The following is a 26,837-nucleotide window of genomic DNA, read 5'->3' as shown; positions in this document are numbered from 1 at the left end:
ACCCCCATTTTTCTAAAAAACTATTTTGCAATTTTGACCCACACCTTCCAAAAGTTAGAACAATAGTCACTACTGAGGTATCTGAAGAGGTAAACTACATGAGTATAATACAGCCGACCCTCGCCATTTATGGAACGGTCTCAGCTCCTGAGCCTGCTCCCAATATGCACATCCAAAATGTCACATATATCTGTTCGACACACGGTGAGAAGCAGGGGCATACTGACTATAGTAGCAAACTGCATTGCCACTACAGGGCTCGTAAGCCATGGAAACCCGAAATCATTCTGTTATCAGTGATGATTATACAGGTCATGTGTTCCCACTGTTCTGAGCCCCAATAAATAAACATAAATTAATACATATAAAATAAGGAAAAGTTTTTAAAACACCTCTCTATAAGGCTAAGTTCACATTACGTTTCCGTAGTCCGTTAGATGGACTGCATTACACCGCAGCATAACGCGGTGTAACGCAGTCCATTAACGCCGCCATTAAGCCATATGTGGGTGTGCGCTAGCGATGTGCCGTCATTAAGTGATGGACCCTGGAACGCGGGCTGCAGCGTTTCTGGGTCCGTCACCGCTAGCGCAGATAGAGCATCTGCTCGCTCTATCTGCGCTAGCGCAATGGCATGTCGGCACTTGCGTTAACAGCATGTATTGAATGGGCTGCTGTTAACGCAATGTGAACCTAGCCTAACCATACATGTTACAAATATACTTCCTTCCTGGCATAAACGCACTCAGCAATTGTGTTATGGGATCAGCAATTAATATGGTTCACATCACACAGAATACATGGTAGTTCCCACAAACATACAAAAATTATATCCCAGCGCCAATTTGTGTCTGTTTCATTGCTCCCTGTATTATTTCATGGTCACAGATTTGGCATTGTAAGTACATATTTTGCTTGGCTTAAAAATGCCCAAAATAGACATGAAAGGGTTAAAGTAAATTTAGTATATAATATTTGAAGCATTCTTTTTATTCTTTCCTCCCAGATGGATCGTGCAGACATGAGCTTAATATATTGGACGCTCAATACACTTACGGATGTGAATTCTATGGTGCAAAAATTCCTTTCATTATGAATCCCGTAACTGAGAAATGTTTTTTTAAAATATCTCAGGTAAATATTGCTGTCTTTAGAGCGTTGTCTTAGCTATAAGTGACATGGGAGCAAGTCATCAGTGGGGGGGTTGGCAGAAAAATGGCATAATACACTTTAAAAAGTCAGTGTGGAATTGCGCAAAAATGTTTCATCTTTTGATGTTTTCTTGACAGTTTAAAGTAGCTCCACTAAAATGGGTAGACCCGGGAAGGAGCCGAGACAGGGTGGGGTATAGCTACCCCCATCCTTCATATTCATTGAAAATGGTGAAATACATGATGCCAGAAGTGTTACTCCAGTCAATGATTGGAGTAAAATTTCTGGCTAAGCATACAAAAGCTGATAGCACGCCTGCACTTGTTAATAACTTTGGCACATCTCGTTATTGCACGCCCCTCATTAAGATTTACATACAAAACGCCAGCATTAATGAACAGGGCCCAATGTGTTTATACAGTCTATTGCTTCGATGACCAAAATATTTTCTGTTGGGTTAAAACAATGCTAATCTTTCCTGCTATATCATCTTCATCTCAAATAAATTCATATTAAACATCGTTAAGATATAAACCACTTATTGAGTTTTCTTTTTCTAGATGTCATTACAATGATGCCACTAATGTATTTTTATTTCTGTGTTTTGCTCTTCTGTCATTTCAATTGGTATGTAAATTAATGCAATGGAAATCTGCCCCAAGTTGACTCATGTAGTTACCGCCTTGATACAAGGACATTGATCAATGATTCCTATTGTCAGCTTCTAGTTCTGTTCCATATACCAACATGTCAGACAATATATTATGTATTTTGTAGGGAATAATACATCAGATATTGTGTTTAGTATTTTACATTTTTTTTAGATTATTATTTTTTTTAATTATTATTTCCTTTGATAGATATTGCAGCAGAATAATGGTGTAATCCTACAAGGAGAGCATGGTGCTGGCAAAACAGAAACAGTAAAGGTATACCATATATTTCTAATTTAAAAGCAGCTTTAATTGACAATTACTATATATCCTACTCGCAATCTCTGACTTTAAAAACCAACTAGTCCAGCTCTTCCCAGCGATATTAGAGGTGATTGACAGGTCTCTTGATTTGGCAGAGATCTGTGATCAACTGCAATAGCGCTGGGAAGAGACGGTCAAGGGTGGAGCCGGACTAGTATGTCTCTATTATCCCCAGCCAGATCATTAAAGTGTCCGGGATCCAAGTCATGCTGCCTTTGGTTTGGGCAACATGAAACAGCTGGCAGGTTCCCTTTAAAGTTACAAGCCTATAGTTGCATTGTATTTATGCCCTATAAAAGTCCAGTAGCACTTAACCCATCAATAAGGCCCTCCACAAATGGATTGCAAATATACTCGGTGGCCGAATAATCAAACGTGGAGTCATGCAAAAAAATCTGTGACTTTTCACGCCACTTAGAATCAACTCCAATGACAAGGGCAGAGCTGGGCGAAGCTAGGGTGGGTTTGGCGTGGTCACACCTACTCGTCCGATTCATGAAAAGTGGTAACATTTTGTACTCCAGTCCCTGTCTGGAGTAGCATTTCTGGTGTGGCACATGCGGTCACGCACCACTCAGAAGAGGCACTAACTTCATTAAGCGGCATGTGTCTCCTCCATTGTGACTGGCATAGCTTGAGCGTGCACTACGCCAGTCATGTTGACCATACACTTGCATTGACTCACATGTTGCTACTTCTCCTATTCGCTCTTCATACCAATAATTATATATGGCATCATTTACCCAGCACTGTAACTATGAGACTATCAGAAATCATTAGGGAGATCTGTCACCATGAACAGCATTAGGCCACGAGTTGTGGCCCCATAAAGTGCCAGTCACAGTGTACTCTGTGTGGTGAGCCAGCGTCATTTATGCTCTACCGGTCTCATATGCCACATGGACGATCCATCACAAGCCACAACCTCGCAGGTGTCATAAATATACAATTCTACATACTTATGTATGAGTGTGCTATTAATTCTTGAGTTACTCATGTGTTTTTTTCTATATGTCCTAGGGGCTGTCATATCTACTAGGAAAGTTCCTTTACGTCTTCACATGTTCTTCAGTGACAAATGTATCGGCTCTCAGCAGAGTTATACACGGAACAGGTCTGGTGAGTAACTCGCATTATAAGCTGCTCATGCCAACAAATACACCAGGGGTGGGGAATCACTCTGACAGATTGTGGCAAAATAGTCAATCATCTTTTGTGAATTGTTCTTGAGATTAAAGGTACCAATAAATATGCATACAAAATTTAAATGCAAACCAAAGCTCAAGATCCCCTAATAGTGTCAGCATGAGGACCTCCACACCAGGCCTGCCACAGGACCTCATCATAGGGCTTACCACAGCACTCTTACGAGAAAGGCAAAAAGGTAACATAGCCTTAGGACCCCCTATAGCAATGGTTATGGATTAAAAGGATTGTCCACTACATGATATTTACATGAACGGTTGTTTTGATAGGTCATCAATATTATAGGTCACCAATATTGTAGGTCACATAGTAACATAGTAACATAGGTGGTTTTCCTTTATTGGATGTTTTCCTTTATTGGATGCTGCCCTTCCCTTGGTTGTTCCTTCCCGGGGAAAGGCCTGGCTATTCACTGCTTGCGTCGAGAAACACGTGATGGTGTCTCCGCAGCTTCTTTACATGCATCTGCATATTTCCCATAAGGGATGGGGGCAGTGTTCTGGAATCACTGCGTTGAGAAACACGTGATGGTGTCTCCGCGGTGTTGGGTGTTTTGGTCTCCCCGAGGCCAATCATCTGTGCCTTTATAGCCTTTTTACTAGGCACTGCTCCTAATAGCCAGATTCCTACTCCACACTGATGAGGGGCAAAAAACCCCGAAACAGCTGTCTGTGGATGGATACCATGCTTGGCATAGGTGGTTTTCCTTTATTGGATGTTTTCCTTTATTGGATGCTGCCCTTCCCTTGGTTGTTCCTTCCCGGGGAAAGGCCTGGCTATTCACTGCTTGCGTCGAGAAACACGTGATGGTGTCTCCGCAGCTTCTTTACATGCATCTGCATATTTCCCATAAGGGATGGGGGCAGTGTTCTGGAATCACTGCGTTGAGAAACACGTGATGGTGTCTCCGCGGTGTTGAGTGTTTTGGTCTCCCCGAGGCCAATCATCTGTGCCTTTATAACATAGCAACATAGTTAGTAAGGCCGAAAAAAGACATTTGTCCATCCAGTTCAGCCTATATTCCATCATAATAAATCCCCAGATCTACGTCCTTCTACAGAACCTAATAATTGTATGATACAATATTGTTCTGCTCCAGGAAGACATCCAGGCCTCTCTTGAACCCCTCGACTGAGTTCGCCATCACCACCTCCTCAGGCAAGCAATTCCAGATTCTCACTGCCCTAACAGTAAAGAATCCTCTTCTATGTTGGTGGAAAAACCTTCTCTCCTCCAGACGCAAAGAATGCCCCCTTGTGCCCGTCACCTTCCTTGGTATAAACAGATCCTCAGCGAGATATTTGTATTGTCCCCTTATATACTTATACATGGTTATTAGATCGCCCCTCAGTCGTCTTTTTTCTAGACTAAATAATCCTAATTTCGCTAATCTATCTGGGTATTGTAGTTCTCCCATCCCCTTTATTAATTTTGTTGCCCTCCTTTGTACTCTCTCTAGTTCCATTATATCCTTCATGAGCACCGGTGCCCAAAACTGGACACAGTACTCCATGTGCGGTCTAACTAGGGATTTGTACAGAGGCAGTATAATGCTCTCATCATGTGTATCCAGACCTCTTTTAATGCACCCCATGATCCTGTTTGCCTTGGCAGCTGCTGCCTGGCACTGGCTGCTCCAGGTAAGTTTATCATTAACTAGGATCCCCAAGTCCTTCTCCCTGTCAGATTTACCCAGTGGTTTCCCATTCAGTGTGTAATGGTGATATTGATTCCTTCTTCCCATGTGTATAACCTTACATTTATCATTGTTAAACCTCATCTGCCACCTTTCAGCCCAAGTTTCCAACTTATCCAGATCCATCTGTAGCAGAATACTATCTTCTCTTGTATTAACTGCTTTACATAGTTTTGTATCATCTGCAAATATCGATATTTTACTGTGTAAACCTTCTACCAGATCATTAATGAATATGTTGAAGAGAACAGGTCCCAATACTGACCCCTGCGGTACCCCACTGGTTACAGCGACCCAGTTAGAGACTATACCATTTATAACCACCCTCTGCTTTCTATCACTAAGCCAGTTACTAACCCATTTACACACATTTTCCCCCAGACCAAGCATTCTCATTTTGTGTACCAACCTCTTGTGCGGCACGGTATCAAACGCTTTGGAAAAATCGAGATATACCACGTCCAATGACTCACCGTGGTCCAGCCTATAGCTTACCTCTTCATAAAAACTGATTAGATTGGTTTGACAGGAGCGATTTCTCATAAACCCATGCTGATATGGAGTTAAACAGTTATTCTCATTGAGATAATCCAGAATAACATCCCTCAGAAACCCTTCAAATATTTTACCAACAATAGAGGTTAGACTTACTGGCCTATAATTTCCAGGTTCACTTTTAGAGCCCTTTTTGAATATTGGCACCACATTTGCTATGCGCCAGTCCTGCGGAACAGATCCTGTCGCTATAGAGTCCCTAAAAATAAGAAATAATGGTTTATCTATTACATTACTTAGTTCCCTTAGTACTCGTGGGTGTATGCCATCCGGACCCGGAGATTTATCTATTTTAATCTTATTTAGCCGATTTCGCACCTCTTCTTGGGTTAGATTGGTGACCCTTAATATAGGGTTTTCATTGTTTCTTGGGATTTCACCTAGCATTTCATTTTCCACCGTGAATACCGTGGAGAAGAAGGTGTTTAATATGTTAGCTTTTTCCTCGTCATCTACAACCATTCTTTCCTCACTATTTTTTAAGGGGCCTACATTTTCAGTTTTTATTCTTTTACTATTGATATAGTTGAAGAACAGCTTGGGATTAGTTTTACTCTCCTTAGCAATGTGCTTCTCTGTTTCCTTTTTGGCAGCTTTAATTAGTTTTTTAGATAAAGTATTTTTCTCCCTATAGTTTTTTAGAGCTTCAATGGTGCCATCCTGCTTTAGTAGTGCAAATGCTTTCTTTTTACTGTTAATTGCCTGTCTTACTTCTTTGTTTAGCCACATTGGGTTTTTCCTATTTCTAGTCCTTTTATTCCCACAAGGTATAAACCGCTTACACTGCCTATTTAGGATGTTCTTAAACATTTCCCATTTATTATCTGTATTCTTATTTCTGAGGATATTGTCCCAGTCTACCAGATTAAGGGCATCTCTAAGCTGGTCAAACTTTGCCTTCCTAAAGTTCAATGTTTTTGTGACTCCCTGACAAGTCCCCCTAGTGAAAGACAGGTGAAACTGTACAATATTGTGGTCGCTATTTCCTAGATGCCCAACCACCTTCAGATTTGTTATTCTGTCAGGTCTATTAGATAGTATTAGGTCTAAAAGTGCTGCTCCTCTGGTTGGATTCTGCACCAATTGTGAAAGATAATTTTTCTTGGTTATTAGCAGAAACCTGTTGCCTTTATGGGTTTCACAGGTTTCACTTTCCCAGTTAATATCCGGGTAGTTAAAGTCCCCCATAACCAGGACCTCATTATGGGTTGCAGCTTCATCTATCTGCTTTAGAAGTAGACTTTCCATGGTTTCTGTTATATTTGGGGGTTTGTAACAGACCCCAATGAGAATTTTGTTACCATTTTTCCCTCCATGAATTTCGACCCATATGGACTCGACATCCTCATTTCCTTCGCTAATATCCTCCCTTAAAGTGGACTTTAGACAAGACTTTACATAGAGACAAACCCCTCCTCCTCTCCGATTTTTACGATCCTTTCTAAACAGACTGTAACCCTGTAAGTTAACTGCCCAGTCATAGCTTTCATCTAACCATGTCTCGGTTATTCCCACTATGTCAAAGTTACCTGTAGATATTTCTGCTTCTAGTTCTTCCATCTTGTTTGTCAGGCTTCTGGCGTTTGCGAGCATGCAGTTTAGAGGATTTTGTTTTGTTCCAATCTCCTCGCTGTGGATTGTTTTAGAAATGTTCTTACCTCCCTTCTGAGTATGTTTTCCTGGGTCTTCTTTGTTCAAGTCTAATGTTTTTCTTCCCGTCCCCTCTTCTTCTAGTTTAACGCCCTCCTGATGAGTGTAGCGAGTCTTCTGGCAAATGTGTGTTTCCCAGGTTTGTTGAGGTGTAGTCCATCTCTGGCGAGGAGTCCATCGTACCAGTAATTCACACCGTGGTCCAGGAATCCGAATCCTTGTTGTCTGCACCATCGTCTTAGCCAGTTGTTTGCATCAAGGATCCTGTTCCATTTCCTGGTGCCATGCCCGTCTACTGGAAGGATAGAAGAAAAAACTACCTGTGCATCCAGTTCCTTTACTTTCTTCCCCAACTCTTCAAAGTCTTTGCAGATTGTCGGTAGGTCTTTCCTTGCCGTGTCATTGGTGCCAACATGTATCAGAAGAAATGGGTGGACGTCCTTGGAGCTGAAGAGCTTTGGTATCCTATCGGTCACATCCTTGATCATCGCACCTGGAAGGCAGCATACTTCTCTTGCAGTTATGTCCGGTCTGCAGATGGCTGCTTCTGTGCCTCTGGTCACCAATATTATAGGTCACCAATATTATAGGTCATCAATATTATATGTCAACATATGTCATAGGTCACCAATATTATAGGTCATCAATATTATAGGTCACCAATATTATAGGTCATCAATATTATAGGTCATCAATATTATAGGTCACCAATATTATAGGTTACCAATATTATAGGTCATCAATATTATAGGTTACCAATATTATAGGTTACCAATATTATAGGTCATCAATATTATAGGTTACCAATATTATAGGTCATCAATATTATAGGTCACCAATATTATAGGTCATCAATATTATAGGTCATCAATATTATAGGTCATCAATATTATAGGTCACCAATATTATAGGTCATCAATATTATAGGTCATCAATATTATAGGTCACCAATATTATAGGTCACCAATATTATAGGTCATCAATATTATAGGTCATCAATATTATAGGTCACCAATATTATAGGTTACCAATATTATAGGTCATCAATATTATAGGTTACCAATATTATAGGTCATCAATATTATAGGTCATCAATATTATAGGTTACCAATATTATAGGTCATCAATATTATAGGTTACCAATATTATAGGTCATCAATATTATAGGTCACCAATATTATAGGTCATCAATATTATAGGTCATCAATATTATAGGTTACCAATATTATAGGTCATCAATATTATAGGTTACCAATATTATAGGTCATCAATATTATAGGTCACCAATATTATAGGTCATCAATATTATAGGTCACCAATATTATAGGTCACCAATATTATAGGTCACCAATATTATAGGTCATCAATATTATAGGTCATCAATATTATAGGTCACCAATATTATAGGTTACCAATATTATAGGTCATCAATATTATAGGTTACCAATATTATAGGTCATCAATATTATAGGTTACCAATATTATAGGTCATCAATATTATAGGTCACCAATATTATAGGTCATCAATATTATAGGTCACCAATATTATAGGTCATCAATATTATAGGTTACCAATATTATAGGTCATCAATATTATAGGTTACCAATATTATAGGTCATCAATATTATAGGTCACCAATATTATAGGTCATCAATATTATAGGTCATCAATATTATAGGTCACCAATATTATAGGTTACCAACATTATAGGTCATCAATATTATAGGTTACCAATATTATAGGTCATCAATATTATAGGTCACCAATATTATAGGTCATCAATATTATAGGTCATCAATATTATAGGTCACCAATATTATAGGTCATCAATATTATAGGTTACCAATATTATAGGTCATCAATATTATAGGTCACCAATATTATAGGTCACCAATATTATAGGTCACCAATATTATAGGTCAACAATATTATAGGTTAACAATATTATAGGTTACCAATATTATAGGTTACCAATATTATAGGTTACCAATATTATAGGTTACCAATATTATAGGTCAGTAATATTATGTGTTATCAATATTAAATGGTGGAAGTTGGATACCCAACACTTCCATTGATCAGCTGTTTTCAGCTCCAGCAATGGCCGGATGTAAAGAGCGTACGGAGCAGAACACCCCACCTCGGAAAATCTGTTAGTGGCTTCTGCTTTGTACTGCTCGTCAGTTCCTATTGAAGAGAATAGAAGCAGAACTGCAGGACCCACAACAGTGACCACTGAACAGCGTTGGTGTTCTGCCCCCATATGCTGTTTGCATCCGGCCATTGCGCGAGCTGATAACAGCTGATTGGTTGGGGTGTTGGGTGTTAGACTCCGGCCAATTGATGAAAGTTGTGGACAACCCCTTTAATGGAACCGGTTGCCTGTTTCCAGGGCAATATTACTCATGTATAACACAATCTTCATCCGTCTAATCCTTATTGGAGGGATGGAGTAATACGGTTTGTTTTTTCATATACTGATCTCAACAGTATTTTTCCAAGAAGTCAAAGAAACCCTTTAAAGTGAATCTGTCACTAAGTTTTTGCTATCTAATCTTAGAGAATCATAATTTAGACACAGAGACCCTGATTCCAGCAATGTGTCACTTACTGGGCTGCGAAGTGTAGTTTTGAGAAAATCACTGTTTTATCAGCAGGAGATTATTCACTAGAGTAAACCTGCTGCCAGATAGTCAAGCATATAAATGGCCCCAATCTCACCACTGATTGGCAGTGTATACAGAAAACTGCCAATCAGTGATGGGGGCGTGGTTGGACTACCTGGCAGCTGGTTTACTAGTCCTCTAGTGATAATCTCCTGCTGATAAAATTGTGATTTTGTTGAAACTATACAAATCAGTGCAGTAAATGACAGATTGCTGGAATCAGGTTCTCTGTCTCTACATTATCCTACTCTCAGATTAGTTGGAAAAAATGTGGTGACCGAGTCCCTTTAAGAGTTCCTCTTGTAACATGCAAGAAATCAGCTCAAGTGAAAATGATGTCTGCATTTATTTTGTAGGATGGATGCTGGAGCTGCGTTGACGATTTCCATCTCCTCCCTGAGGGTGCGGTGTCTGTCTTTATGCACAGTTCACAGGCTCTTTACGAATCACTACAGGCAAAACTGCCCCAAATCACTTTCCAGGATGGATCTCAGGTCAGGGACTATTTGCATTGAATCCTTTTATCTTATGACTGTTTCTTTGGAGATAATCTCCGTGCCTAATCTTTCGGAGGCCTAACGCCATCCTTTTTTTGTGCTGTTTTACATACGCCTGACATATGAATATGATGGGCTTTCTTTTCCCTACAATCTAGGATCTCTAAATGTTTGCTTTTCTAGCTTTGTTTCCGGAGGATGTTAGTACATTTTAGTTTATTAAACCGTTTCCTAGCACGAGTTGCAATGACGCGGCCTGTTCTTATGTGTGCACATGTCGTGTCTATGGAAAGCAGAGGGAAATAATGCAGCGATATTTGTCTTCCTCAAAACGAAACAATTATGTAATCTCATCCTGTCACTGGGATTGTGGCGGTCAGTTTAGTATTGAAATCCGCTAGCACCATCTAGTGGTCAGTTTTATACTTGTTCGCTTCAATTAATTTCTCTTAAAAATGTTGATTATTCTTTCTTCCAAAAAAAAATGGATAAGCATAAGATATGTATTGAGGAAATATACTTGAGGGGATCTTTCATTAATTGATTATTTGTATGTGTATAGGATTCTTTCTAAGGTCGTGAGGTCATAAAATCATGCATAATTTTAAGCTATATTTTATTTTCATGAGGTCACAATAATGTCTTTGTGAGTTTTTATAGGCTAAGAGCTTCTGTGACATTGTGATAATATTGTGTTTGTTTTCACAGCCTGCCCTCCCCTGTAGTTAAGTCACAATGGTCTCTGTGTATTTATAGGCTGGAGCATATTGTGATGATGTCATAATAGTCGTCTATGTAATGTCTGCACTATATACTGAAGATATTACACTACCGATGCAGATTTACTAATCACGGCTATTTGTACACAGAGCAAAGTTAGGCTAGACAGTTGGAAAATGTGACAAGTGAATCATAATGTATCAGGCTAGATGATGAATTTAGAGAATCTTTAAAAAATATTAAAATTCAAGAGACCTCAGTGGTTGATACCTTTTAATGGCTAACTGAAAAGATGATGGCCATTTTAATATTTTTCAATCTACTGGCTAACTCAATACAAAGATATATTTTTTGAGTATTTTTAGACATGTTTGTCTAAATCTTTTCTATCCCAATGCTTTTTTTTACACTAAGGGTGGCACAGTTTTACACAGACATCCCCCTCCCACACAGGCAAAGGGAGGCACGGGGAGTGAGAGAGGGTGGCCCAAGCAGTCGCCAGCGTGGCACAACACTCGCTCACAACCCTGGCAGGCTGAGAGGCCCCATTCACTAACACCAGAGGAACAGAGCTTTGCCAGTCTGGCAGGTCTGCCACCAGTTCCTCATTAGATATAAACCTGGTCCATTAACGGGATTATTTCAGGCCAGAAACCAGCCCTTGTAGCATGTGACGTTAAACCGAAAAAACAGAGGCATGGATTCATGGATCAAGATAAAAGAGCAGCTACGGTTAAATTAGATATTTAATCGCCTTAAGGGCAAACTAGACAATATAATATATACACATTGGATTTACATATGCAATTGTTAGATATGCAAATACAGGTAATAGTACAAAAAGTATAAGCATATGAAACATATGACGGTTACCACCTTGATGTTAGGCCTTCAAGCTGGACCACATGTAAGTTTTCGAGAGCCAGCTGTTTCTGATTTCCTCCAACACGATGCACGTCGTGACCCCCCAAGAAGTTTAAAAAGGTGCACACGGCCTCATACAAGCACTTAACTGCTTGGTCTGTCACTGTCACTCCCTTTCTCACGCCGATGATAGTCCTAGTCCCCTTCCCCTGGGCTCTTGGTAGCTGAAACTCCAAAACCTATGATGGATCATAACTTCTCTACGGAAGGTTATAGGACGGCAGTTTTGGCACCATAGGATTCGGCCGTGCCCTCGTAACGCTTAGAGACCAAACACGGCTCGCTATATGGCTTCTACTAGCCGTTCTGCATATCTTCCCACCCTGGGGTGCTAGAACAGATTGAGACACTTGTAGGAATTCAGCTCATTCCCGAGATCTCGAATGTAACTGTTATATGGCTAGGACGTACGGTAACTCTATAATCTCCTTATGACTAATTTGATTGAAGCAGTTAACTTCTTAGACTCTCAGCAGGGGTTCATCCTGCCAGGAAGGTCTTGGTACCAGCTAGGCTGCTTGAAGTGTGAGCTTTTTCGTTTGGAGCTGTTGACGCTTGACCACCTGCTAAGTCAAATGTCCTGTCTCAGCTTCACAAGGATATGATATGGTTGATTGTCATGAAATTATATCGCCCATATTCTTCAAAAATGGTTTAAGAGCTAACAGGCAGGTAGTTGCCAACTACTAGACCGCTGCTACAGGTTTCAGCTGACATCATGTGTCGACAAAACAACTGCTTCTCTTTCGCTCTGCTCTGTTGACAGGGCCTGACTGCCAAATTCATGCTTATTTACAGCCATCTCCCTGCAGCCAATTGTCAGTCAGTATGATGCTGGCAGTCACTCCCCGCTTACAGAGCAGCCCAGAAGAGGATGAGCTGCTCTGTGGACATGAAGTAGCAGAATCTACTTCTAGCGCTCTGAGCCAATGCTGGGTAGAACAGTAAGGTTGTTACCAACTATCTGCTTGCAAGTTCTTAGTTCCAGAGTAAAAAAAAATAAAATAGTCCGGGAAATCCCCTTTAAGGATTTGTCAGATAACAACAGGCAAAATTGTAACTAAAGCTTATAATACAGGATAGAACAAGATACATAATACCAGGCGTTTATATATCATGCCTACCTCCTAAACAGATAATGCCTATATACAGAGTGATTAAAAGTGGATGACGCAAAATTACAGGCTTGGTATTAATAACCTAGAGAACAAAACACAAGTATGTTAACATGAAAATGCATTCACATGAAAAGACACACTATCTATCCAAGTTGTATCTATACACTACAGATGTTCAAAGTGATTTCCATTGGTGATACGCCAGACGTCTATGCGATAGTCCAAGTCTGTCCGTCAAGACAAGTGCCAGCTTATCCTTGGCTATGGATTCCACTATTTCTGGTGGTGGGGCAGATGCACTGAGTATTTGATGTAGCCTCACTGAAAAAAGTCACAGGGTGATAGATCTGGTGATCAAGGAGGCCAGCACAACATTGGTGACTAAATGAGTTAAAACATCAATGAAATTGGAGGTTCTACTTCCTTGGATATGCAAATGCCATCCAACCACTTCATGGTGACCCTTATTGGGAAAATATTAGCTCTTAGATTAAAAACCTTAGCGTTTGTCAAGTGACATGCATGTGGCTAAGGGCTGAGAAGGACTGGGCCCAACTAGTGGACACACAGCCATGGGAGATCACATCAATATAATGTCCAGCTCAAAGGAAAGGCAGGCCACACCTGCATATGTACAAGATGCAACCAGACAGAAAAAAACCCAAAGGTATGAACTGGGATATAGACTGGTGTGCATGTATGTACATGTTCACATTGGCCACTGAAAAGAAAAAAACAGACAGAAACACAATGATTAAATGCCCTACAGTAAATAAACAGCATGGTGCATGAGAAAAATATACGGTACTTAGTTAATATGTTTTTTAATCAAAATAATGCAAAAGCCATGCCGCCACTTATTGTCTACAACAGACCTGCTGACAGAATCCTCAGCAAGAAGAAAGGATCTGTCAGGTCGCCATTATCACCGCCGCGGCCCCTGCTGTCCGCTTTTACTTACCGCTCCTCGGCGTCCCGGCGCGCTCCTGTTCCTTCTCCAGCGCCGCCTTCTCTGCTCGCTCTCCCGGCTCCTGCTTCCTGTCGGGCGCGCGCGCACTAGGGTGTCCTGCGCACGCGCACTCTGCCTTCCCTGCTCCGGTCAGCCCTGTGTCTCGCTGGCAGCGCTGACGTTACTAAGCAGTGCTCCTGCGCGTCCACAGCGCCCTCTACTGGGAGCACATGTATGCGCACTCTGCCTTTTTCTTTGGACACTCTTTCCCCTGCTCTCTGTGGTCCTGGAGGACCATGACCCGGAAGGTACGCTGCCACTCTGCATTTAAGGCCGCCTCTTCCTTTTGGCTGTGCCTGTCTGTCATTAGTTTTCCGGCAAATGCCTCTGGCTCCCTCGCTTCCTAGCGTACCTTACGTTCTCCCTGCTGCTTGTCTCTGACTTTTCGTTTCTGTGTATTATCATTAACTGTCTCCGTGCTTCCCTTGCAGCTCCAGTTCTCCTGTACCTTCGTTTCTTCCCGGTGTTCCAGATCCTCTGCCTAGTCCTTCCGCCATCATCTCCTGCGCTTCCGTGGTCTTGTGTCTCCATCCTGTCTTCCGGTTTGTCCTTCCATTCTCTGTCTGTCTTGTCAGTTCCCGTTACCCGTTCCGCTTCTCCTTCTTCGTTCTCTTTTCCGTCATCCCTGCCCTGACCTTTTCCTTTCCCTGTACTTTGGTACCGGCTGCCGTTCAGTAGTCTCCCCTGGGCCTGCTCCTAACGCTCCCTGTATAGGGGGCGGTCCACCTGGTCCACTCGTCCTGGGGAGGTTCGCTGTTTCGGTCCAGTGGGTCCACTTATCTCGCTTTCCTGGTCCCTGAGCGTAACAGTACAGACAGGCCATGGATCCCGCTGGTACCTCGGTTTCCACCCAAAAGGAACTCTTGTTTTTACGGGAGAACCAAAGCCGGATTATGGGTTTTCTTAAATCTATGGAGTCCCGTTTAGCTGCTGTTCAACCCTCCGACCCGGGGAGCGCAACCCAGCTGGCCAGTCTCCAGCAAGAGCTCGCCCAGCAACGTGATACCCAGGGCCACATACTGAGTTACATGGCTTCTGTGGATAATCGTCTGCTCACCCTTCAAACTGCCGCCTCGGCCCCTGCCCAGGCTCCAGCTTCGCACCCTCCTCCTCGTCTGGCTAGGCCACCGCGATACGGTGGAGATCCTAAATTGTGTCGAGGTTTCCTAAACCAATGCCAGATGCACTTTGAACTTCTGCCACAACAATACCCCACTGACCGAGCTAAGGTGGCCTTTATTGTGTCTCACTTGGAGGGTGTGGCTCTGGCCTGGGTTAACCCCCTTTGGGAACGTGATGATCCTCTCGTCTCCCAACTCTCTTCTTTTCTAGAGACCTTTCGTAAGGTCTTCGATGAGCCGGGACGGTTGGCTTCTACTACCGAGTCTCTTTTTAGTCTCCGCCAGGGTACTCTTTCTGTCGGCCAGTACGCCATTCAATTTCGTACCTTGTCATCTGAGCTGGGCTGGAACAATGAGGCTTTGGTTGGGACCTTCTGGCGCGGTCTGTCTGGTCGAATTAAGGACGAGTTGGTGGGTAGAGACACTCCTACAATTCTGGAGGATCTGATTTCCCTGGCGACCCACATTAACTTGCGTTTTCAGGAACGTCTCCGTGAATCAGCCAGGGAGAGGAGACCGCCTCGTCCAGTCCTATCTTCTCGCAGTCCTCCTCGTTCTCCTCAAGTCTCTCCTTCTGTGGTATCTGCTCCTGAACCTATGCAGGTGGACCGTATCAAGCCGGCGGAGCAGCGTCGTAAGGAGAGACTGGCACAGGGTCTCTGCTTTTACTGTGGCAGTGCCTCCCATCTTCTGCGTTCCTGTCCGGTGAGGCCGGGAAACGCCACCGCCTAGGTCAGGTAAGGGAGGCTTACCTGGGTGATAGTGATTCCTCTCTACCTTTTACTATTTCAGTTCAGTTGCATATCGGTTCCGCTCGCCTTTCTGAAGTAGCGTATGTTGATTCTGGAGCGGCTGGAAATTTTATTCAATTCGAGGCGGTCAGTAGGTTTCAAATTCCTGTCAGATCCTTGGAGTCTCCTCAGCAGTCAGCTTCAGTTGACGGTCGGCCCTTGCAGGAGACCGTTACTTTGGTCACAGAAGAAGTGGAACTGCAAATCAGAGCTTTACATCAGGAGAAGATTGCCTTCTACGTGTTGCCATCTTTATCTCATACGTTTCTCCTGGGTCTTCCGTGGTTAAGAATACACGAGCCAGTTTTAGATTGGCGTTCTGGTGATGTCCTCTATTGGGGTCATTCCTGTCAAACTAAATGTCTATGTCCTGTTCTTCCTTTAAGGTCATCCATGTCTACTTCTCCTCCGGCAGGTTTGCCTTCAGCCTATCACTCCTTTGCTGATGTCTTCGATAAGAAAGAGGCGGAGAACTTGCCCCCGCATCGCCCATATGACTGCCCGATCGACCTCGTTCCTGGTTCAACCCCACCCAGAGGACGAATCTATCCACTGTATCCTCTTGAGTCTCAAGCCATGTCCGAGTATGTTCAGGAGAATTTGGCCAAGGGTTTCATCCGGAAGTCTTCCTCACCTGCAGGTGCAGGTTTCTTTTTTGTTAAGAAGAAGGACGGAACCCTCCGTCCCTGCATCGACTACCGTGGTCTTAATTGTATTACTATTAAGAACAAGTATCCACTGCCTCTTATTCCTGAACTTTTTGATCGGCTACGGGGAGCTCGAATTTTTACTAAGCTGGATCTTCGCGGGGCCTACAATCTTATCCGAATTCGTTCCGGAGATGAGTGGAAGACCGCTTTCAACACCAGAGATGGTCACTACGAGTACCTTGTCATGCCCTTCGGCTTATGCAATGCCCCCGCGGTATTCCAAGAATTTGTGAATGACATTTTCCGTGATCTTTTGTATTCTTGCGTGGTGGTATATCTGGACGATATTCTCATTTATTCTCCTGACCTGTCTACTCACAGAAGGGACGTTCGTCTTGTTCTTCTGCGTCTGAGGGAGAATCGTCTATTCGCCAAGATCGAGAAATGCGCCTTTGAGCAGTCATCTCTTCCTTTCCTGGGATACATTATCTCCGACTCTGGTCTATGCATGGATCCGGAAAAGGTGTCCGCCGTGCTCAACTGGCCACGTCCTCTTGGTACCAAAGCTATCCAGCGATTCGTCGGTTTCGCAAATTACTACCGACAATTCATTCCTCACTTTTCTTCTCTAATCAAATCCATCATCTCCTTGATTCACAAGGGATCCGACCCTCACATCTGGACCCCTGAAGCTGAAGATGCCTTTCTTTCTTTGAAACAAGCCTTCTCCACAGCTCCCGTACTTCATCGTCCTGAAGTCAATAAACCTTTTATTCTCAAAGTGGATGCTTCTGCAGTAGGAGCAGGGGCAGTACTGTCTCAAGAATCCTCGTCTGGGCGATTTGTCACCTGCGGTTTCTTTTCCAAGACCTTCTCTCCTTCTGAGCGAAACTATTCTATTGGTGACAGGGAGTTATTGGCCATAAAGTTGGCTCTGCAAGAGTGGAGATACCTTTTGGAGGGAGCTGTTCACCCGTTCAGGATCTATACGGACCACAAGAATCTAGCTTATATTCGTTCGGCTCAGAGACTTAATCCCCGGCAAGCTAGATGGTCCCTTTTCTTTGCTCGTTTTAATTTCGAGTTACATTTTCGTCCTGGCAATAAAAATCTTAAGGCCAACGCTCTCTCCAGATCCTTTTTGCCTATCGACTCAGAGGAAGAGGCTTCGCATATTCTGGATCCCTCCAAGGTCATCGTAGTAGCTCCCGTCAATCTGTCTTCGCTGCCTCCGGGCAAGACCTTCGTCTCTGAGCGCAACAGAAGGCGAGTTTTACGTTGGGGCCATGCCTCCAAGTTTGCTGGTCATGCCGGTCTTAAGAAGACGCTCTTGCTTCTTTCCCGCTACTACTGGTGGCCAACTCTTTCCCAGGATGTTCAAGATTTTGTTGCTTCTTGTCCGTCTTGTGCCAAGAACAAGATTCCTAGACGACGGCCCTCAGGACTTCTTCATCCGCTGCCAGTTCCTTCAGCTCCGTGGCAACACATTGCAATGGATTTTATCACCGATTTGCCTCGCTCTTCCGGCTGCATTGTCATCCTTGTTGTTGTGGATAGGTTCTCCAAAATGGCTCATTTTTTATCCCTTCCTGGTTTACCCTCTGCACCTGAACTGGCAAAAATTTTTGTCCGCCATATTTTTCGTATTCATGGCTTTCCTCAACATATCGTTTCGGATAGAGGAGTTCAGTTTACATCTCGGTTCTGGAGAGCGCTCTGTAAATATATGAACATCTCACTTGACTTCTCTTCTGCCTACCACCCTCAGTCCAACGGTCAAGTGGAACGCACCAATCAGACTCTGGTAACTTATCTTCACCATTTTTCCAATTCACATCACAGTGACTGGTCTGATCTTCTTCCTTGGGCGGAATTTGCATACAACAACCATCCCAGTGAATCTTCTTCCAAGTCGCCCTTCTTTATCGTCTACGGTCAACATCCTGGTGTACCTCTACCGGTTCCTCCTGTCTCGGGGGTGCCGGCGGCTAATCTTTTGTCCGGGGAGTTCTCCAGGATCTGGCAGAAGACCAAGACCGCTCTTGAATTTGCGCGAGACAGAATGAAGAGGCATGCTGACAAGAGGCGCCTAGACCCCCCGTTATACCATCCCGGTGATAGGGTATGGTTATCCTCTAAATTTGTTCGCTTAAATATTCCTTCTCGTAAATTGGGTCCTCGTTATATTGGGCCTTTTGAGATTCTGACCCGTATTAATGATGTCTCCTACAAGTTAAAGCTGCCCTCCTCGCTACGCATTCCTAATTCCTTCCATGTTTCCCTTCTGAAGCCACTTGTTCTCAATCATTTTCATGCGCCTTCTTCCCGGCCGGTCTCCGCTAATTATGTTTTTGAGATTAAGGACATCCTTGCCATGAAGAGAGTGAGGGGGAGGACCTTTTTTCTGGTAGACTGGAAGGGTTTTGGTCCAGAGGAGAGATCCTGGGAGCCTCGGGAGAATATCCAAGCTCCTCAAGTTTTGGCTAGATTTCTTTCTGGTCTTAGAAAGGGGGGAGGTAAGGAGGGGAGTACTGTCAGGTCGCCATTATCACCCCGCGGCCCCTGCTGTCCACTTTTACTTACCGCTCCTCGGCGTCCCGGCGCGCTCCTGTTCCTTCTCCAGCGCCGCCTTCTCTGCTCGCTCTCCCGGCTCCTGCTTCCTGTCGGGCGCGCACGCACTAGGGTGTCCTGCGCACGCGCACTCTGCCTTCCCTGCTCCGGTCAGCCCTGTGTCTCGCTGGCAGCGCTGACGTTACTAAGCAGCGCTCCTGCGCGTCCACAGCGCCCTCTACTGGGAGCACATGTATGCGCACTCTGCCTTTTTCTTTGGACACTCTTTCCCCTGCTCTCTGTGGTCCTGGAGGACCATGACCCGGAAGGTACGCTGCCACTCTGCATTTAAGGCCGCCTCTTCCTTTTGGCTGTGCCTGTCTGTCATTAGTTTTCCGGCAAATGCCTCTGGCTCCCTCGCTTCCTAGCGTACCTTACGTTCTCCCTGCTGCTTGTCTCTGACTTTTCGTTTCTGTGTATTATCATTAACTGTCTCCGTGCTTCCCTTGCAGCTCCAGTTCTCCTGTACCTTCGTTTCTTCCCGGTGTTCCAGATCCTCTGCCTAGTCCTTCCGCCATCGTCTCCTGCGCTTCCGTGGTCTCGTGTCTCCATCCTGTCTTCCGGTTTGTCCTTCCATTCTCTGTCTGTCTTGTCAGTTCCCGTTACCCGTTCCGCTTCTCCTTCTTCGTTCTCTTTTCCATCGTCCCTGCCCTGACCTTTTCCTTTTCCTTTCCCTGTACTTTGGTACCGGCTGCCGTTCAGTAGTCTCCCCTGGGCCTGCATCTAACGCTCCCTGTATAGGGGGCGGTCCACCTGGTCCACTCGTCCTGGGGAGGTTCGCTGTTTCGGTCCAGTGGGTCCACTTATCTCGCTTTCCTGGTCCCTGAGCGTAACAGGATCGGCACTTCGAAATCGGACATTCTGGATTCTTAGGTCCATCTACATCATCTGTTTGGGTAGAGTCTGGAGACCCCATATAAATTAGACTGTCGGTCGAAACTACTAATGTCGACGGGTTCGGCCGACGTTAGTTTTTAGAAGGGGTTTTAAAGCTGAATGTTCAATTTAAAATGGGGTCCTATCACTTTAATGTTTGTTACTAATATAGATGAAGGTCCAGCATGACTAGTGATGTGCCATGTTTTTGCAAGCTACATATCAAATGAAAATAAATTAAATAAATTACATGTTCCTTGTGTGTTTTAACAGATTGAAGTGCAACCCACTTGCAGCATATTTGTCACCGTCTCAAAATCTGGATTCCGGAAACTTCCAAAGGACATGCTGGCGATCTATAGAGCAGTTTCTTTTGTTTTTCCTGATCACACAATACTTCTCAAGGCCAAACTTACCAGCCTTGGCTTCAAAGGACCAAAGGCCCTCGCCACAAGACTTCAGCTCACCTCAGATCTGCTCAAGGAACAACTGTTAGTCTTCTGAGCTCTACATATATCCTGCAATATTTTTAAGTCATGGTTTACATTGGGCATTGTAGGTGCACCTTTAATCACAGTAGCCATATGCTGGCTTTGGGTGAATGGGAAAATATTTATTTGCAAAAGTGTGCAATTTTGGAAACTACTGTAAGTCAGAATCGTCAGCGAGTTTGGTGATGATGTTTCATTTTGACCACACAGGAAAGCCCACCATTTTAAAAATACCCAATGTGAATCAAATAGCTTAATCAGAAGTTTTCTACATTATACAATTTTACAGCGAATAAAGAATCAAAATCTAGCTAGTAGTTCCATTAAGAACAGTGAGAAAAATGCTCCCAAGCCTTTCTCCTATGGAGTATAAGGCTTCTAAAGTTACTGGGAGCAAGTCATACAGTGTGCGACTTTTAAATAATCACAAGTATATTTTATAACAATTGATTTTCTTTTTTTTCAACAGACCAGAGGAATATCACTGTCATTTCAGTTTACGATCTATGCTACAAGTCATATACCGGGCCGTTCAACGTCGAGAGATGGAAAAGATGATTAGTATGGAGATTGAGGGAGTAAGCGTCTCCCGATCAAGTAGTGTTATGTCATATCAACAGTTTACAGCATTTGCAGCAAGTATGATATTTCCTGATGAATTTTATGTAAAGTTGCATAATATATTAACAAATGATAAAAAGATTTCAATTGGCCTTTTAGTAACTTATGTATACCATACTAAAGTGTTATTATATCCCCCATATTATACAGGAGCAGGGGAGCAGAAAATCACAATAGGGTCACATGTGGTTATATCCTAAGGAAGAAGTTTCTGTACTTCGAAACGCGTCGATTAAAAACCGCATTAATTACAGTTCCTGTTCTGGACTTCATTTCTACTCCTAAACTGCACGAAAAATCCACAGATTTTCTTCTATACTCATTATATCCCCCATACTGTTGGATAAAAGTAATTTTATAAAACAATTATAGGGACAGTCTCAGCTAAGCAAATGATGACCTGTCCACAAGATAGGTGATAACTTGCTGATCTCTGGAGGTCCCACCACTGTGACCCCTACCAATCCCGAGAACAGGGTTCTGAATAAAGCAATCACAGTGTATGTTCACCACCACTCTATTTATATCTGTAGAAATGTTAGAAATAGCCATGTGTTGCACTTGGTGATCATCAGAAGTCATCTAGACATGTACCATTACTTCACTGGTTGAATAGGGCACTTCAGAACCCTTTTATTGAGTTTGTGTTGAGTGAGTCACAGTGATGGTTCCTCCAGAGATCAGCAAGTTGTCAACCATCCTATGGATAATTTGCTAAATTGTGATGAGCCCTTCAATTGTTTAACAAACCCTTGGGATACATTTTTATCTTGCAGATATAATAATTGTTGAGACTCCTAAGATGCATCTGAAAGATGATCGTGATTGAGCGTTCTTAAAAATGCTCAATCATGATTCTTTCAGTGAAAGCAAGCTGCAAATCACCTAATGAACAACAAAAATGCTCATTGATTTGGTGACATGATTTTCACGCAGCTCAAAAGATCTTCATTCTTGGCGGTGCATTGTTCTGTGTAAACAGATCCCGCACTGGCGTGAACAATGGCAGCCTAAGGGTACCGTCACATAGTGGCATTTTGATCGCTACGACGGCACGATTCGTGACGTTCCAGCGATATAGTTACGATCTCGCAGTGTCTGACACGCTCCTGCGATCAGGGACCCCGCTGAGAATCGTACGTCGTAGCAGATCGTTTGAAACTTTCTTTCGTCGTCTAGTGTCCCGCTGTGGCGGCATGATCGCATGGTGTAACAAAGGTGTGCACGATATTGTATACGATGTGCGCATAGTAACCAACGGCTTCTACATCGCACATACGTCATGAAATTATCGCTCCAGCGTCGTACATTGCAAAGTGTGACAGCAGTCTACGACGCTGGAGCGATATTGTTACGATGCTGGAGCGTCACGGATCGTGCCGTCGTAGCGATCAAAATGCCACTGTGTGACGGTACCCTAAGTGCACTGAGCAATCCATTGCAGATTGCTCATTACTCATTATTTACTTTGGTTTACCTGTGTAAACAGGCATGTAAATGACCATCAGTCAGTAATGGTTTACTGGTCATTACATTGTGCCATGCAACTGGACCCTTAGCAGTCAGCATGTTATCCCCTATCCTATGGATAAGGCTTCTTTCACACTTCCGTCGGCCGTCACGAAGAGTCGGCGCGATGTACCGATGGAAGTGTTTGCTTTCACATTGCCGAGCAGGAAAGAGTCAGAGACATTTCCTGCCGGACATGCGCAGACGGGAAAACTGGATGCGACATACAGAAAAATGCTCCCTTGAACGTTTTTCCGAGACGGGCCGCCAAAACCCGACGCATCCAGTGCAGGACGGACGCAACGTGTGGCCATACATCGCGATCCATCGGCAATACAAGTCTATGGGGAAAAAACGCATCCTGCGGGCAAATTTGCAGGATGTGTTTTTTTCCCAAAACGACGTATTGTGACGGATATAAATAAATGGAAGTGTGAAAGTAGCCAAAGTAATAACTTACAAAACTCCTTTACGTGCACTGATATCAGAAGAAGGTGCATTTATACAAGCAATATGTCTAACATAGCGATGAAACAGGCATGGAAGAAATGATAATCAACAGCGAATACTCAGTAATAGGGTTGAGCGACTTTTACTTTTTTAGGGTCGAGTAAGGTTTCGCGAAACCCGACTATCTCTAAAGTCGAGTCGAGTGAAATCGGCCGATTATGGCGAAAAGTCGGGGATCGACCGAAACACGAAACCCAATGCAAAGTCAATGGGATTTTGTTTTCTCTCTCTCTCTCTCTCTCTCTCTTTTGAAAATGAACGATCCGTTTCGCTCAACCCTACTCAGTAATTAAAGTTTTAATACTTTATCTGATAACACAGTTTTAGATTCTTGGTGGTAATACCAATTCATCATCTCTGGTGGTCAAAAAGTAAAAAAAAAGACTAAAACCAGAAGAAGAGTAGCAGTAGCACATTTGTCTTTTTCTTTGTGCTAGTTTGTGCATATAATAGCTATATGATAGCTACACGGTCTCTTTATCATTGAAGTTTTACATATAAAGGAGGCAGTCGACTTTATACAATTTAGTTAGTTAAAAAGTGCACATACGTTTGTGGCTTGAGGCCCATGGTGTAAGATTGTATAGCTTGAAAGGCCTGCAATAAAATTGCAAAATAGCATAAATCACATATGTAGAACAAGTTTCATTGTCATAAGTCTTTAATGTTTTTTTCAGTCTATTCTGAAGCCAAATAATGGCTATATTCGTGCAATGTTGCCATATGGAAACATCACAAGTTGTCTTAGGATACTGTCTCACAGTGGCACTTTGGTCGCTACGACGGCACGATCCGTGACGTTCCAGCGATGTACTTACGATCTCGCTGTGTCTGACACGCTACTGCGATCAGGGACCCCGCTGAGAATCGTACGTCGTAGCAGATCGTTTGAAACTTTCTTTCGTCGTCAAGTGTCCCGCTGTGGCGGCATGATCGCATCGTGTAACAAAGGTGTGCACGATATTCTCCACCTCCGCTGCTGATTCTACATCGCAAATACGTCATGAAATTATCACTCCAGCGCCGTGCATTGTGAAGTGTGACCGCAGTCTACGACGCTGGAGCGATAATGGAGCTACGCTGGAGCGTCACGGATCGTGCCGTCGTAGCGACCAAAGTGCCACTGTGAGACGGTACCTTTAGTCAAAGTGGTGTATTACATCTGTAATTAAATCATTAAAATGCAATCAGGCTGCAACACAATAGGACTCTGTGCTTCTGCCTAAATGCCTTGTGCCATTGTAAGTGAGTGTACAATGAAAGCTGAGAGTCCCCAGCAGTGTGCACCATTTGTGATTAGAGACTGCCATCTACTGCCAAGGCGGGAAGGAGTTTGACGCCAATGAGTGAGACCAGCAGGACATGCTGAGAGAGACGTGGTGGCCGAGTCACTAGTATGGGCCAGGGAGCGTCACGTGGGAGTCTCACTCCGATGAACAGTACCCAGTCAACAATGGTTAAGACCCACGAGCCAGACTACACCTGTCAAGACCTGGAGCCTAGCCCTATGCCGGTCCAGATCCGGGAGCCAAACTACACATGTCAAAATCTGAGGCCTAGCCCTGCACCAGTAAAAATAAGTGACTCAGATTATGCCTGTCAAGACCTGAGGCCCAGTCCTCATCTGTCCTGGCCCGCCAGATGACCATCGTAGGTCAAGTACTGAATACAGAATGCGGACTCCAATGTGGAATTGGACGTTCACTGCAGTGATCGAGAGGCGCAAGTGAGCCAGGTCGCTACTTCCAACACGGATGTATAGTACAGGGGTGAGTTAGGGGTGGTACAACAAATGGGGTCAGGACCGTCCAGAGTGCGAGAGGCATTGGGTGCATTGATTGACCTCTTGAAAAGGACTTGCAGCCTAGCCGGAAGAACCAGAGACCCCCCGCTAGTGCTTATTGTGCAAAGGCGATCGTTATAGGGGTACCCTAGGACTTTAAACACTGCCCTTATAAGAAATGGGATATATGTAACGTAATGAAATCTCTTTGCAAGAGTTATAGTGCATTGATAACAACTGTGATATTATTGTATATTGAATACTGTGTCCTGGAATTACCCTGCTATCTGTGAACTACTTGTTCAAATCACCCCTCTCCTATATTTACACCCGGAAAATAAAAAGTTAATTTGGTTGCCTTGTCTTGTCTGAGTGTTGCATCCCAGTAACACTCTTACATCATGATATGGGGGACAAGTGAAAAAAAAGTAACACTACAGAATGCCTATAATGTCTGGCAAAAAATGTCCACACCTTCTGTATATTCCCTGGCCTGCCTCTCTGCTGATCCTCTATTCGTTGTCAGGACAGACCAGGCTTGCTTCAAATCTGTGCAACTATAAATCCTCAAGAAGTATTGTACAGTGATATTACCCTCTAATGAGGATGCATTAGTATAATGTGATATTTGATTTATAGGGTGTTATTGTGAGTTTAAAGTTTGTTTAAGCCACAAATGCATCAATGTGTATTAACCATAATATTCATGAAATGTTTGATCTTGGTTTTGTCTAAATCAGGTCCAGTGCCTAGTATAAAAACTGGTAACAGTGCCGACAGAAATAAGAAAGCCATCTCAACTAATCCTGTTCTTGCTGCCACAAAAGAAAGTCATGCACTGATAGCCGATTCCCTTCAAGATGTCATTGGCCCGAGAATGACTGGTGATGTAAGTAGCAGAATGTCAGAATGATATTGGACCCTCTGAAACACTGCAATGTTTTAGAGTATGGATACTTTTAAAAGCTGTTATATGATTATGTTAAATGATTATGCATCTAGGATGACTAGGTCAAGAAGCTGGTTCCTGGAGGCTTCTTCCGACCCAATGGGATAGACTTGTCATTCTAGAACAGGGGAGGTGGGGTTCAAGGAGAAGGATTGCACTAGTGATCCTAATTGTATCATCTGTAGCTGGCTTTTAAAAGTATATTTTCTGTGAAACTATCCAAGGTCGATCACTGTTTCATGCTGGTTTGGGCAGCATTAATCAGCGGTCAGGTTCCCTTTAAGATTGTTACATCTTATGTTTGAATCCACTTGTGAAGAAAGTACAGTATCTACAAGTAGTATCATATTTGCTCTCACTGAGATCTTCAATTTTCTTTTCCTTAAAGTAAATTATAAAAACGAATTCCAATATAATTAGCTGATTAATTTCATAATAGATTTTTATACTGTTTGATGCTTAACCCCTTAGGGACAGAGCCAATTTGGTATTTAATGACCAAGCCAATTTTTACAATTCTGACCACCGTCACTTTATGAAGTTATAGTCCTGGAACGCTTCAACGTATCCCACTGATTCTTAAAAATTTTTTTGTGACATATTGCACTTTATGTTAGTGGTAAAAAGTTCAAAAAGTTTGAAAATGTAGCATTTTTCAAAATTTAAATTTTTGTGCCCTTTATTCAGAGAATGGTGTCACACAAAATAACTAATGAATTGCATTTCCCACATATCTAATTTACGTTGGCACAATT

The 26,837-nt window shown here is 43.1% G+C and overlaps 1 protein-coding gene across 1 annotated transcript in view; it reads left to right on the top strand.

The window, feature by feature from the left end:
- LOC138637623 (dynein axonemal heavy chain 5-like) overlaps positions 1-26,837 on the top strand; it is a 569,265-nt gene that overhangs the window by 300,591 nt on the left and 241,837 nt on the right. The window contains exons 44-50 of the mRNA XM_069726456.1: positions 1,007-1,134; positions 2,013-2,081; positions 3,150-3,248; positions 10,260-10,397; positions 20,493-20,710; positions 21,180-21,349; positions 25,874-26,022. Coding sequence (XP_069582557.1) covers positions 1,007-1,134; positions 2,013-2,081; positions 3,150-3,248; positions 10,260-10,397; positions 20,493-20,710; positions 21,180-21,349; positions 25,874-26,022 — 971 coding nt within the window. The remainder of the gene's footprint in view (positions 1-1,006; positions 1,135-2,012; positions 2,082-3,149; positions 3,249-10,259; positions 10,398-20,492; positions 20,711-21,179; positions 21,350-25,873; positions 26,023-26,837) is intronic.

This window comes from Ranitomeya imitator, chromosome 5, assembly GCF_032444005.1.
Source record: "Ranitomeya imitator isolate aRanImi1 chromosome 5, aRanImi1.pri, whole genome shotgun sequence".
In the NCBI taxonomy this organism is placed as follows: Eukaryota; Metazoa; Chordata; class Amphibia; order Anura; family Dendrobatidae; genus Ranitomeya; species Ranitomeya imitator.
The sequence above is the reverse complement of the archived record's forward strand: the minus strand, read 5'-3'. Positions and strand labels throughout refer to the sequence as shown.